The sequence below is a fragment of the Branchiostoma floridae genome, chromosome 18 (genome assembly GCF_000003815.2).
Source record: "Branchiostoma floridae strain S238N-H82 chromosome 18, Bfl_VNyyK, whole genome shotgun sequence".
NCBI classification, from domain to species: Eukaryota; Metazoa; Chordata; class Leptocardii; order Amphioxiformes; family Branchiostomatidae; genus Branchiostoma; species Branchiostoma floridae.
Window position 1 is genome coordinate 17,262,750 of NC_049996.1, and position 12,984 is coordinate 17,275,733.

The window sequence follows — 12,984 nt, forward strand, 5'->3', positions numbered from 1 at the left end:
CCAGCTGCCGTCTGAAAATCCTGGATGTGTTCGCAGTTTGCAGCTCATGTGATAGTTTGTTCCAATCTGTTGCTGCTCTATATGTGAAGGATTTTTTCAGGCTGTTTGTTTTTGGTTTTTCAGTTCTTAAGTTTTTCCGTGTCGCATGTCTCGTGTGATAACTATGCTGGTCCGATACCAAATGTAGTCTACTGTACAATGAAGACGGCTCCCTGGCAAGGAGTACCTTGTGAAATGTACACATGCTGCTTACATAGAGTCTTTCGCTATTTGCCATTTGTTACTTGCAACAAAGTTACAATCTTGTCATTGTAGGAACATAATATCTAGTTGTTCATTCTGTCCTTATGTTGCTACAGAAGCCGCCTGACAGCTGCCCAGTGCATGTCCCACCCCTGGCTGCATCAGGAGGCTGCCAGCAACACCAAACTCTCCAAGAACAACCTCAAGAAGTACATGGCAAGGAAACGCTGGCAGGTGAGACGTCTCAGAGAGATTTCTATTAAGTTTTCTGCATGAGGAATCTGTGGTTGTTACAGACTTCAGACAATCCTATATCCTGGATGCCAGACTAACAGTTTCTAGGGCCTCCATAGTCCAGGTCCTGATATCTATGCCAATATAACCACAACAAGGCAATTTTAACACCAGCCAAACAAAACTGTCTGCCATGAAATAAACAAATCAACTTTAAGATCTAAACTGCATGACATTGAAATGAATGAAAAAGCTCAATTTTATCATAAGTTTTTACCACAATAATCATAATCAACAATTCTATACCTATAAAGATGCTATAAAACCCTAATGTGCATGAAATGATGCTGCAAGTTAAACAGAGCTTCGTAATGCAGTCTCCGAGTACACCTGACCATCCTCCTCCCATTTGATTCTATATGATTTGATTTATTGAGATTGTAAGAATTACAATACACGTGGGTCACAGGTAGCCGTTGCTGGTGTTGTGACTTACACATAACATATAGACAATTAACATTATACATCAATAACCGAAGAAGCTAAAACTATCATTAAAAGTAACAATCTAAAATATCCTATCGTTCCCACAGAAAACCGGGAACGCGGTCCGCGCCATGAGCCGCCTGGCGTCTCTCGGACGGCTCGCTTCGCTCGGTGGGAAGCGCTCCAAGGGCGCCGGCGGCTTCCTCTCCAAGGTCAAGGACCAGCTGGCCAAGGAGGAGCAGGCGGAAGACAAACCCAAGGAGGAGCCGAGATTCCTTAAGAAGATCGGCGACCTTCAGGTGGTGGAGGGCGAATCGGCCATGTTTGTTTGCAAGGTCGCCGGCGTGCCGGAACCCAAGGTCACGTGGTTCCGCGACGGCGAGCGTATCCATAGCAACAAGGATTACCAGATGCAGCGGATGCCCGACGGAGGCTGCACACTCCTGGTTGTCAGGGCAACGGAGGAGGACGATGCGGAGTACGAGTGTCGCGCCGAGAACGAGGCAGGGAAGGTCACGTGTCGGGCGGAACTGCTGGTGGAGTTGCCAGGTAGCAAGTAAACAAACTGCTGCATGCTGGGATACCCGGTCGCATGGGCAATGCTTGGACTGCCGTGAGGAAACGGAATGTTTTGTTTTGTTACGGAATGCGCTACGATTCTACGATGCTTAGTTCATGAACGGATGGATGCAGTTAATGATACAAGTCTACTAACTACTGTAAATGTGCTAATTGATAGAGGGTTAGGCTAGCAAGAGTTCCAGCTTGCCTTGTGACTGACTTGCCTAATGTGCAAGCAGGAGGTTATGGACAGATAACCTCCTTGGTGAGAGAGAAAACTGCACAAGACTTTCCTGCAAATGCCTAAGGATTATTAGAACTGTTGCATCGTGGGAAATGCACGATACCATGTCCATACTTTTACAACCATGTACAAGTAACTGGTCCATTTAAATTGGTGTTACATGTACCAAGATTATAGAATATGCACAAATTGTTTCTAAAAGCATTCCAGCCAGGAAAGTAGTAAAATCTTTCGATTCAAGCTGTTATCAAATGCTTTTGAGGAGGTAGGTTATGTGGAACTTATAAAGATATTTGAATATATAAAAATAAAGACAATTGATAATAATAATGTTCAATTTCCAACTTTTAATTATGAAAGTAGAGGAAGTCATCTGAACAATAAGGGAGGAGCATCTTGTGTGTTCCTTGAAAATGTAACCCAATATAAAGGTTAACTTTCCTGCTCAAAAGTAAACGGTTATCAAAATCACAAAATGATAACTTTTTCAGACACTTGTACAGACATAAGTTTTTGGTGGTTGTGATTCCCTTGGTGTGAATGCAGCACGGCTTGTAAAATACACATCATTTTTTACCTGAATATCGTGTGTTTTTTATGTTTTTGTCTGTGATTTTGTTCTCCTTAAAAGTTATACCTTGCAGTACATATCATGCACGCTTGACTTGAACTTTTCCCGCCAAAACTCACCCCAGAGCAGCGCTCCTTGCGGACATTGTATGAAGTGAACCTTGCGGTTCACCCATTGATCGTATTTATTTGTTTTATCTATAGTCTCAGTAAAATTGTCAAACCGTAATATAATTTCGTTTTGTCCCTGTTAATTCACTGAACAAAACAATTTAGTCAAACTCTTCAAAGTTCATCTTTCACAGCACTGACGAATAGTAACTTCATTTCTCGTCTGTTGGCGGTACATATATGATCATATATTCAACTGTTTGGCTTCAGGATTCACACCTTAGATGAAATATCTCATAATGATATTCAAAGTCTCTGCGCCTTCAGACAATATAACGTTACAAGTCAATACCCATCTGTGTGTGTATAGTTGTAAGTTACAACTATACACACACAGATGGGTATTGCGTTATTCTATTGTAAGCATTTCATTTCATTGCATGTGGGACAGATAGTCGCACGGAGATGCTTAGGTCAACCCCAGAGGTCAAACCGTGACGCGTGCGTGGACTTGACCCAGTATAGGTCAGGTCAGAGGTCATTGTCAAGTACACGTCACATCTGTGCATGCGCAGTGTGAGAGAAGAGGTTACTGTACTAGAACACGTCTGTGCAGACCTCGTCTTGGAGACTTTTCAGGAATTTTCGTTGAAGGATTTTTGCAGCGGTGGGGAAAGTTTGGAGGGGAGGAGAGGTAGGTTGTCAACTTCTGTGTTTTTTATTTTGGCCACCTTTTTCGCGTTTTGTAACATAAAACAGGCAGTTTAAATGAGTGCGAGGTAGAGGAAATGGTTGATTTTGTTTAGTAATCATCCCCTGAGAAGGTGAGGATTGGTTTGGGTTCTTGCTATTTTTGTTTACCCGTAAACTGGACCGTTGAGAGTGAAAGAAATAAAACAGGAGTTTTGCGCTTGAAACATGTACAGCGATGAGTTTCAATCAAAAACTGCCTTAGGTCTGAAATACAAAATACAAGTTTTGTAGTTTAACGTAGGACATATATTTTGAACATCTTATTATTGATTAACGTTTGCCGAATCTTCCTCATTCACTGCGGTATAAATTGAATTTGTGTTGCGCTTGACTTGACGATTGACTTTGACTTAATAATATCATAAAAACGACAAAACACACAAAGCGTAAAAAGATTGATGAAATTCGTTGAGCGCTCGGTCAACTCGCTCGGTCAACTCGCTCGGCCAACGCACAGCAGCTTCAGTGACCCCCAAAATTTACTAACTTTAAAGGTGTTTCGGAAATTCATTTTCCTTGGCATATTTTGCTAGATTTTAGCATTTTTCATCGAGCTTAGCTACCCCGGCGGAGACAACCCTAAATTTCAGTATTTTTCACCGTGACAACCCAACCCTCCGTTATGTTTGAGTACGGTGCCCTTGGCAGGTCGGTGCAAAGTTTACTTTTTAATTTTTCTAGATTTTAGTGTTTTTCGTCGGGCTTAAGTTTAACTAGTCCGGCGGAGACAACCCTAAATTTCAGTATTCTTCACCGTAGTCAGTCCTATGGAGACAACCCCAACCCGCCGTTATGTTTGAGAACGGTTTATGCCCGCGGCATCTCGGTGCGAAGTTTACCTTCCCAGCGGCACGGCCGGGCATGTCTGTCCCGGGACCGCGCAGTTTGCCCCGCACCCACCCGCGAAAATTCCCCGCCAATATTGGCTTAGGGGGGCACGGGGAGATCCACACGGTTAGGGGAGAGGGTGGGGGGACAAAACAGCAAATATTTTCATACAGACGGACATTTTCTTGTGTACTAGTACTTCTACTACTGTCATCCAGTCGAGTACACACGAGGGAAATACCACGCAAAACGCATACAAATTTGTTTACTTTACAAAAACAATTTAAAGGATTGGAACTACGCCTCTGAGTGAATTACGGGTCTTTTTTAACACTGTACATGTTATTTTTCTTGTACATGTTTTGATCTTGAACGATCGTCTCAGAATAGACATAAAAAGAACCCAACATACATACCGTGAAGAGAAGGTTGAACCCAGTGGGCTTGACCACAGACATGGATCGTAACGGAGCCACATTGTCTAAGATACATGATGAGACAGCGGTATGTTTGAATTGAGACAGTGAGAAAAGTTTAATGCATTCACTTATCCACAGTTTATAACTAGATATGGAGGAACACAGCAATAAAACTACAGTTATATCAATGTCAGAGAAGGCCTTGGACTACCGTAAAGCTGTCAGATATTGTAGTTCACTATAAATCAGACAGGACAGCTTCCTTCGTCTCAGAACCATTCGCGTAGAAAAAGAAAGTGACGTTTGACTTTCATTTTCCCGCAATAATTCCCGAGTTAACATTTCTAACGAAAAAAAAACAATCTGAAAGCCAAAACAGTCCTTCAAAGTTTTTTTTTTACGTCAACGACCAGCGCCATAAAATATCAATCAGACAAAACAGATGTAACAAGTTGCCCCCAACCTCAACGCCAAACCATCGCAACCCCCGTCCACCGTTGTTAACGGATCGTCCCCTCTGACGCTTCTCCCCTTTCTCTTCCAGTTCTTGGTGCGGAGGATCGTCTTGAAGACAGCGGTGGAAGGTAAGGAATGTCATCTCTCCATCTTACACCAGTCTTAAGTCATGTTGTCCATTCCCGCCACATTTCTGACACGACGGTTCCTGTGTGTGAATGTGTACGCACATAGTGATGACTACCGTTACACGTTATATATAAAGCACGACCAAATTATTGCACGATAAATGTTTGTGGTAGGATTTTCAGCGGCGTTACATCTTAAACATGACAGAGCCAACCATCAAAGCCATCTCTTTATCTACAAGAACCTTTTCATGTCACAGTACAGCTGCATTTTATAGGACTGTCTAAAGAACGAAGCCAATTTGCTGGGGAATACTTGTCGTAACGGAAAAAGGAGATAAAAGCTTCTTCGTGGCCTTCTTGTTAAGACAAAAGTGGGCAGGCCGTTTAGACTACGTACATCTATAGAGCAGTACGCTCTGTGTTGGACTAGCTCTGTCAGACTTCACTGATGTTTGGGTTGATATTTTACCATTTGGCACAATGTAGCAGGGATATGGTGTATAGTTGGCGATGGAATCTGGCCTACGATATCAGTCGGATCCTTCCTGGTCGCTGTGAAGCTATTTTCTCCAATTTGTGCCTGTTTCTGGTGTTTACCCACCCCCTGAGGATCCCGGTCCATGTTGTAGTGTAGGGTCCGTGTGTTTGACCAGTCTGGATGTGTTTAAGTTAAATCCTATCAGCTTCACGGCCAAACACGCCATCTAAAAGCCCGCGGCGGTCACACATACATGAATACAGGCATGTAGCCGGCCATAGACGCGCAGCATTCGCAGGAACAAAGCACTGCGACTTTTGGAAGATCTAAAACATGTCCTCCGGGTATAATGTATCAACGGAATGACGTCGTTGTACGTAAACCGCAGTTGGGGTGATTATGGTACAAGCTGTCGCGGCTGAAACACTGTCGAACTGCCTAAACTGGGATGAATCATTAAATGACAATTAATGAAAATTGAAAAACAAATAAACCATGAAGGTTGGTGCTGGTGTGCCCCGTTATAACCATGCGTAGGTACGTCGTAAGTCGTTAATGAACGCAGTGGAACTGTAGTTTCACATTCTGTGACTGAACTCATCGTTACCTTAGCGGAGAAGGTTCTGTTTTGGTAGATGTCTGTCTGTCTGTGTTTCTGTCTGTCTGTCTGTCTGTCTGTCTGTCTGTGTGTCTGCTTGTCTGTCTGTGGACGGCATCCTTTGAGAAACTGTGGCTAGATTCGCATGCCATTTTGTCAGGTGGGTAGGGATCGGGAAAACGAAGGTCAAGTCGATAATGGACCTCCTGTCGTGTTTCTGAGGTACTGCAGCAGGTTTGTGTTCTGTACATGCTATGGACATCATATTAAGTCGGTACACGTCTCTTGGAAGGGAGAGTAAGTGGTATCGTTTTTTTAACTGTAGAGAAAACAACTCAAGGATGGGTTGACTCATTGTCAACAGTTTTGGTATGTACATGTAGATAGCTTAACTGATCTTGTTTTTGTTGCATTTCAGTAATATCTTCGTTTAGCTACATGTGATTCTCCACTTTTCAAGTACTAGATATCCGAATCGAAAGTTTGCATACAAAGTTAAAAACAAACGATCTCGTTGACAACGCCTTTTTTTGGCTCCTCCCTGAACTTAGCGACTCTCCCCGTCTCTTAACTCCCACCGCAGGACGGTTTAGTGTAATGTCTGACCAGATCACCCTGCCGGAGTTATTTTGTGGCTATTTTACGGTTTTTATGGTGTTCAGAGTCGGCTCCCTCTGACGGTGCGCGTTTTCTTTCGACTAGTCTCCCGCTAGGAGCGGTACGTTCATCCAGTGCCTAGTTTCCACATAGGTCATCAAGTTTCCATGCTTTTTCAGTAGCAGGGTATGTTTTACGGGGGGGGGGGGGGCGTCCCCTAACATAACGTCCTTGAGGCACCTCCTCGAACACGGGACCTAGGTTTGACGTCCCTTCCTAAAGACGGGGGCGTGCTAAATGTTGCAAAAATACAAATAAGACACCCGGAGACAGCACAGGATTCTAATATATATCTACTTGGAGACTCCATTTTATCCGATCGCCAGAGATGTGTAGTCTCTACCAGACTCCATAAGTCGCTGGAAATAACTAGAAATGGAACAAATAGACGAGTAAGCCGGGCAGAGAAGTACAGCCGACTAGGGAACAGGTAGCGCGCTGTCGCGGCTGCATTCCTCTGGCCGACTTACTCCAGGACCTCTATTTGTTCCATTTCTACGTTTTTTCTAGCTGCCTATGGAGTCTGGTACAGACTAGGAGATGTGAGGAACTGGGTCATGGTAACAGACCGGCGGTCCCAGACACACAAACACGGCGTTATTACCTCCTTACCCGCGCTGTAAACCTGCGGGAACCTGGGCCTGGTTTTCTACAGTAGCGCTGGGGAGGGGAAAACTGGTTGCCATCATCGGGAACTAAAATCCGTTTCTTTTTTTTTTTAATTGTATTGTAGAGAAAAGCTCGTTACCGCGAAGTATATTATGACAGTAAGGGCATCCTAACACGTTAACAGGTAGACGTGCAAAGGTTAGTTATGACCGTTAGATACAGCTGCGAACAACAGAACAACTACAGCACTTCGTTGAGAACCTCATTGCAGGCGTAAAGAAACAGAAGATGGTTTCAGCTAAAATTGCCTGCATCTGAACCCCCGTAACCCCACACGTGGCCCGGCGCGTCGCGCCAATTAAACTCACATAAAAACCACTTCAGACGGCACACTGGAGCCTCTCGAGTTAGAACTAACATCTGCGCGTGTGTGCGGGAACCAGTCATTGTACTGCTGTAGACGAGAGGGGCTACATTCTATATAGGGGTTCTAATGAGTCCTTTGCCTCAACTTTACCATTGGCCAATTCCTTCAAAACATAATACTTCTTTCAAATCTGTTTGCTTAAGTATCTGAAATAACTATAATGCAAACGGAGCGAAGACAAGATTGAGAGAATTGGAAACGGAGGGCTGAATAGAGACATAGAGGCGTTGAAAGGTACAAAAGCGAACGAACGAACACGACATGAAAATTAACTTTTTGTTCTCAATGATGTACATTCAATGTCTGTCTCTGTATATCCAGTCTAAATGCCCTTCGGTGTAACACACCAGCTTCTGTATCTGTACAGCCGGTATAACGATGGCAACGATTTCTTCTTGACGATAGACAAGATAAAGTAAAGATAAAATATGAGAAGTATAATTTTCGGGAAAAATAACTATTTTTAACAGCTCTATTCTGGGTTGATAACGAAATAACTGAGTCATATTTTCTCCGCACAGCTCCACCCCCAGCGTTGTTGTGGAGAGTTGTGAGGCGTACCTGGGCCGGACGGGGTCCATCACGGTACTGGTGACAGGTGTGCCCAAACCGCACGTGTCCTGGCACCGGCACCTGCAGAAACTACACACGGACAGGTAAGAACACACCTGTTACCTCACACTAACTACACACGGACAGGTGAGCACACTAACTACACACGGACAGGTGTGCCCAAACCGCACGTATCCTGGCACCGGCACCTGCAGAAACTACACACGGACAGGTGAGTTGTCAGAACACCTGTAGTTTTCTACCACATGTTACTGTAATCTTTAGTTAGTCCTGGTGGTATCTGAAATATTCTTGAGGAGACGTCACGAAAACGTCTTTAGTGGACCATCTCATGTCATCAGATTTCGGCTCACCAGATTGGCAAATAATATGGGCACCAAGTTCTGTACACACATAACTGCAGTGCAGCGGGACGTTAAGCCACGTGACTGCAGCAACGGGTCGTAAGTGCGAGATAACCTGTGTCGCCCCCCGTCTCTGCTCGAGGGCGGTGAACCCTGGTGCACACAGCATGCTTCACTCCTCTTACAAGGAAATGCTGTTCCGAATACAGCAAATCTTACCAACACAGATCATATTTCATGTTTAAACATTTTCAAATTCTCCTGTAACTTTAATGTTGCCACTTTGACCTTCCTCCTGCAGGAAGTACCGTGTGCTGTCACGTGACCATGTGTGCTGTCTGAGACTGCGCAGAGTGGAGCCGCGTGACGCGGGGGAGTATCTGTGTGTGGCCACCAACCCCAGCGGGCGGGAAACCACACAGGTCACCCTAAAGGTCAAAGGTAAGCTCACCAACCCCAGCGGGCGGGAAATAACACAGGTCATCCTGCAGGTCAAAGGTAAGGCCTCCAACCCCAGCGGGCGGGAAACCACGCAGGTCATCCTGCAGGTCAAAGGTAAGGTCACTCAGGGTCATGGGGCAAAAATATTAATCAGACAAGGGTTAGAGAGTGATGGTCAACATGAGCGTTGAAAGGGAAATTCAACATCAGGTGACCGCAGTGTTAGAAGGTGAACTTCAGTAGAAAATGACGCCAAGGTCAACAGGTGAATGTCAATATAGCTTAAAGGTAACCTAGGTCAGCCATGCGGTGAAAGGGCAGAGGTCACTCACCAAAGTCAAGACCAGCAGTCTGCGGTACGATCGAACCTTGTATTGATTAATCAAGGTCAGTTTTGGCAGTGTCTTTGACAGCACCTTGAGTTCATGTCAAAGGTCATAGTTCATGATTTACAGGTCAAAATTGCATCTAAGACGAACGTTCTTGACTCTTGGGTACACGCTGCTTCTCAGACATTCCCGCAGCTGTGTCACTCAGACCTGTCACTCAAGTGGGTTCCGCTTCTCATTTCCTGATGACGTCACGTTATGACGTAGTTAAAATACCGAACAGGGAGACAAACATTTTCCCGGGAATTCCAGGGCAGAAAAGTTGACGAGAAAGGACGCCAAATGTTCCCCCGGAACAACACCGTAAAGACCAGTTCCTGTGTCTGATGAGTTTAGAAATGTCATATTTATAAATGGATTCAGAACGTCCGAAAAGTGTGCTTTCACTTTGCGACCAATCAGCACCACAACAGAGTCGGGTTGGAATGTAAAAGAAAAATGTCCTTTTGTTGAGATAAATCTAGAGGACAAGCAGCAACAAGAGATCATCACCATTTTACTACAATTTCTGAGACATTGCTTTGTCGAGTAGTCCAATTGCAATATAAGCCGATGTAAAGGGACGACATTCGAGTGTGTTGCCCGCGAGACCCTTTCCGAAAAAAAAGCATAGATACATGTATAACGAGATCACCCTCTGTCATATCAGCTACTGTAGATGCAGAAATATAACTCACATGTGTCTGTTGCAACTCAACAAATAAGTCCAAATATGCTCATCACTTTCCTGAACAGATCGAGAAATTAGACAAAAAGCTGCAAATAAACATTTTTTCAGGAATTTGACTCTGAGGCAAAACATATGTGAAGGAACCGTCCTGTCACTAAGCTGTATAAAGATAATTGTAACTTCAGAATCAGCAAAAAAATAACATTTTAAATGCTTGAAACGTGCGAGGATCGAAAATAGCCGTAAGACTGGAATTCCTGGAAATGGCGATCGAATTGTGTACGCCAATATTTGTTTGTCAACAAGAGCGTGTGAAGATCGCAGCCAGACTGTGTAAACAACCAGAGTCACGTACACAACAGCGCAGGTCAACACGGGAGGGTTTAAACTCCGTGCTGTTCTGGCAACGGTCTATTACCTCCGTGATAGTGGAGGTATTGTTTGGGGTTATATCTTGGTAACATCTAAGTGGATTGTAATGATATTTGGTATGTGGGTGCTAGGAACACCGGGTGCTACATGTTGACTTTGGGCCTCCTGTTGGGTGACCTTGGCACTGCAGAATAAGGTCCGTTTTTTGTATCTTTTGTCAAGTTGTGGTCTTGTTTGAGCTTTCTTCATTCATTAGTAGGTCAAATCGGCCTGTAGGCAACTTTTCATTGAGGTCATGAGGGAAGAGGTAAGGGTCAGACAACGTATATAACAGAGATACAGATTACGTGATCTTTAAAAGGCCTATTACATCTAACACAGCGCACAATCCTTACACATATTTTGTGGGTCTGCTGTCAAAACAATGGCATATTTCAGGATTTGGTTTATTTGGTATATTGTCTTACTTCCCGGTTGAAAATTGTCCCAAATTTTTATTTATCAACTGTTACAAGAGCGCTTGTGATGGTAACAAATGTGCCATGCCACAGCAACATGCATATTTTCTTCTTTTTTTTTAGTATTAAATCTTCGGCGCATCTAGCAAAACAATTGCTAAGTGTTTGGCCTCCGGTGTGCTTGTTGCAGGCTGTATTAAAATTACTTGATGGAAAAGTGTTTGAATGGAAACAAGCTGAGTGTTTATGATGTTTACAAGCCGTAAAAGGATTGCCAGTCCTTTTTATAGAGCGGAGGTCGAAGACAAATATAAAACGTATCAACTTATGAGTATTTCGATGACATATTCCTGTCCATTCGACTGTGAAAATCAGGCAAGGAACAACGAAGGGAAAAAAAAGAGACGGAGAGTGAACGAGAAAAGTCGCCTGCCACCCTTTGTAAAAAAAAACCGTGTGTTTACCTACCCACTCAAGAATGACCTCTGAGTGTACCAAGGTCAAGCACCCTTCAGCCATGTTTGTCCACCTGTCGTTCTTTCACACCTGTACGCCGCCGTGCCGTGAACGTCGTGACGTCCCGACGTCAGAACACCTGACGCCGCCGCCCGCATACACAGTTCTCACAACCGTTATCACACAGACACGCCTTCAGACATCATACCTGTGTATTTTTCCACGACGTTATCAGTACACCCCCTTCCCTCTCCACCCCAGCCGGGAGACGGTTTGTTTTCGCGCTGAGGTGACCAGAAATGACCCACTTGAACCTTGTACAGTCTGTACGCACACTTACTGCGTTCTACACTACAGTAGAGCCTCGGTACCAGCCTGCGGAAAAGGCTTTGTTTTCATACAACCGTTGTTTTGGTAATTCACCAAATCACTCGGTCTAGATCACCCCCAAAAACTTGGCTCTCCTTTTCCTCCAATCCTCCGTTGTAGCAACCAGGGAATCTTTCTTCAGGCTTCAGTGTCTTCTAAGGTTCTCTGATGTATTCTTTCTCAGACTTTTCTCGGCTCTTCTTCTCATGAGTATTTTCTGTGCTGTTTCTTACTGCTATCGTATTTTTAAGGGTACGTCTTGGAAAAGAAACGTGCTGTAAAAGTACACTCTCAATTGGTTGTTGGAAAAATAGACCTAATAGACTGAAAATGATATGCCAGAAGAATTCGCTGGCCATAGAGTTATAAGTTAGAACCATTTGCAACCCACGGAAAATTGTTCCTTCACGGTCACATTATTCAGTCTGTTCAACCAACTTTTACGTTTTTTAATAGCGACCTGTGGAATCTAAAAGAGACTAATAAAAACTGAAGAAATCAGAACACGTCAAACAGACAATCAGAAAAAGAACGCACACAACAATAACAAACGGCACAACCATGTGGCCTGGCAGAAGCCTGGAGTCGAGGCTAACTTGTTAGTGTGGGGGTTTGTTTACCCACACTTCAGTTGGTTTAACTTGTGAGAGTGTTTTTGTGTTGCAACATGGTTTCACGTGTGTGGTCAGGTCGTCTTACCTCACCTGGCGTCAAGGTAGGTATAAGGAGTCGGGAAGACATGTCTCAGGACCTTGGAACGGAGTTAAGACGTCTTGAGTTTTGACGTTTTCTTGGTTGGTCGTATCCCATATTTCATTGTCTTGCTACTATGCGTAGTTTTTTTTATCTCCAAGCAGATGTTGGGAGGAAAGATCGTAACATTCTACCTCCAACTTATGACAAAGAAAACAGAGAGGTGCTAGAAATCTTTGCCGTCTTCCTCCCAACATCTGCTTGCAGATGCGCAGCTTGTTGTAAGAACTCCTGATTGTTCATTACTGTGTGAAGTACCGACGGCGGGTGGGATGATTGACAGGGTAGTCCTCATTACCTGATGTAGCTGTGTAGAAACACAGCAGTAGGCAATAGCGACGTGGGAACTGCATA

At 44.1% G+C, this 12,984-nt stretch overlaps 1 protein-coding gene across 1 annotated transcript in view; it reads left to right on the forward strand.

Moving 5' to 3' along the window:
* The window catches only part of LOC118405516 (titin homolog), a 51,152-nt gene that overhangs the window by 10,157 nt on the left and 28,011 nt on the right, over nt 1-12,984 (forward strand). The window contains exons 10-14 of the mRNA XM_035805018.1: nt 360-477; nt 1,071-1,512; nt 4,994-5,033; nt 8,327-8,461; nt 9,024-9,277. Coding sequence (XP_035660911.1) covers nt 360-477; nt 1,071-1,512; nt 4,994-5,033; nt 8,327-8,461; nt 9,024-9,277 — 989 coding nt within the window. The remainder of the gene's footprint in view (nt 1-359; nt 478-1,070; nt 1,513-4,993; nt 5,034-8,326; nt 8,462-9,023; nt 9,278-12,984) is intronic.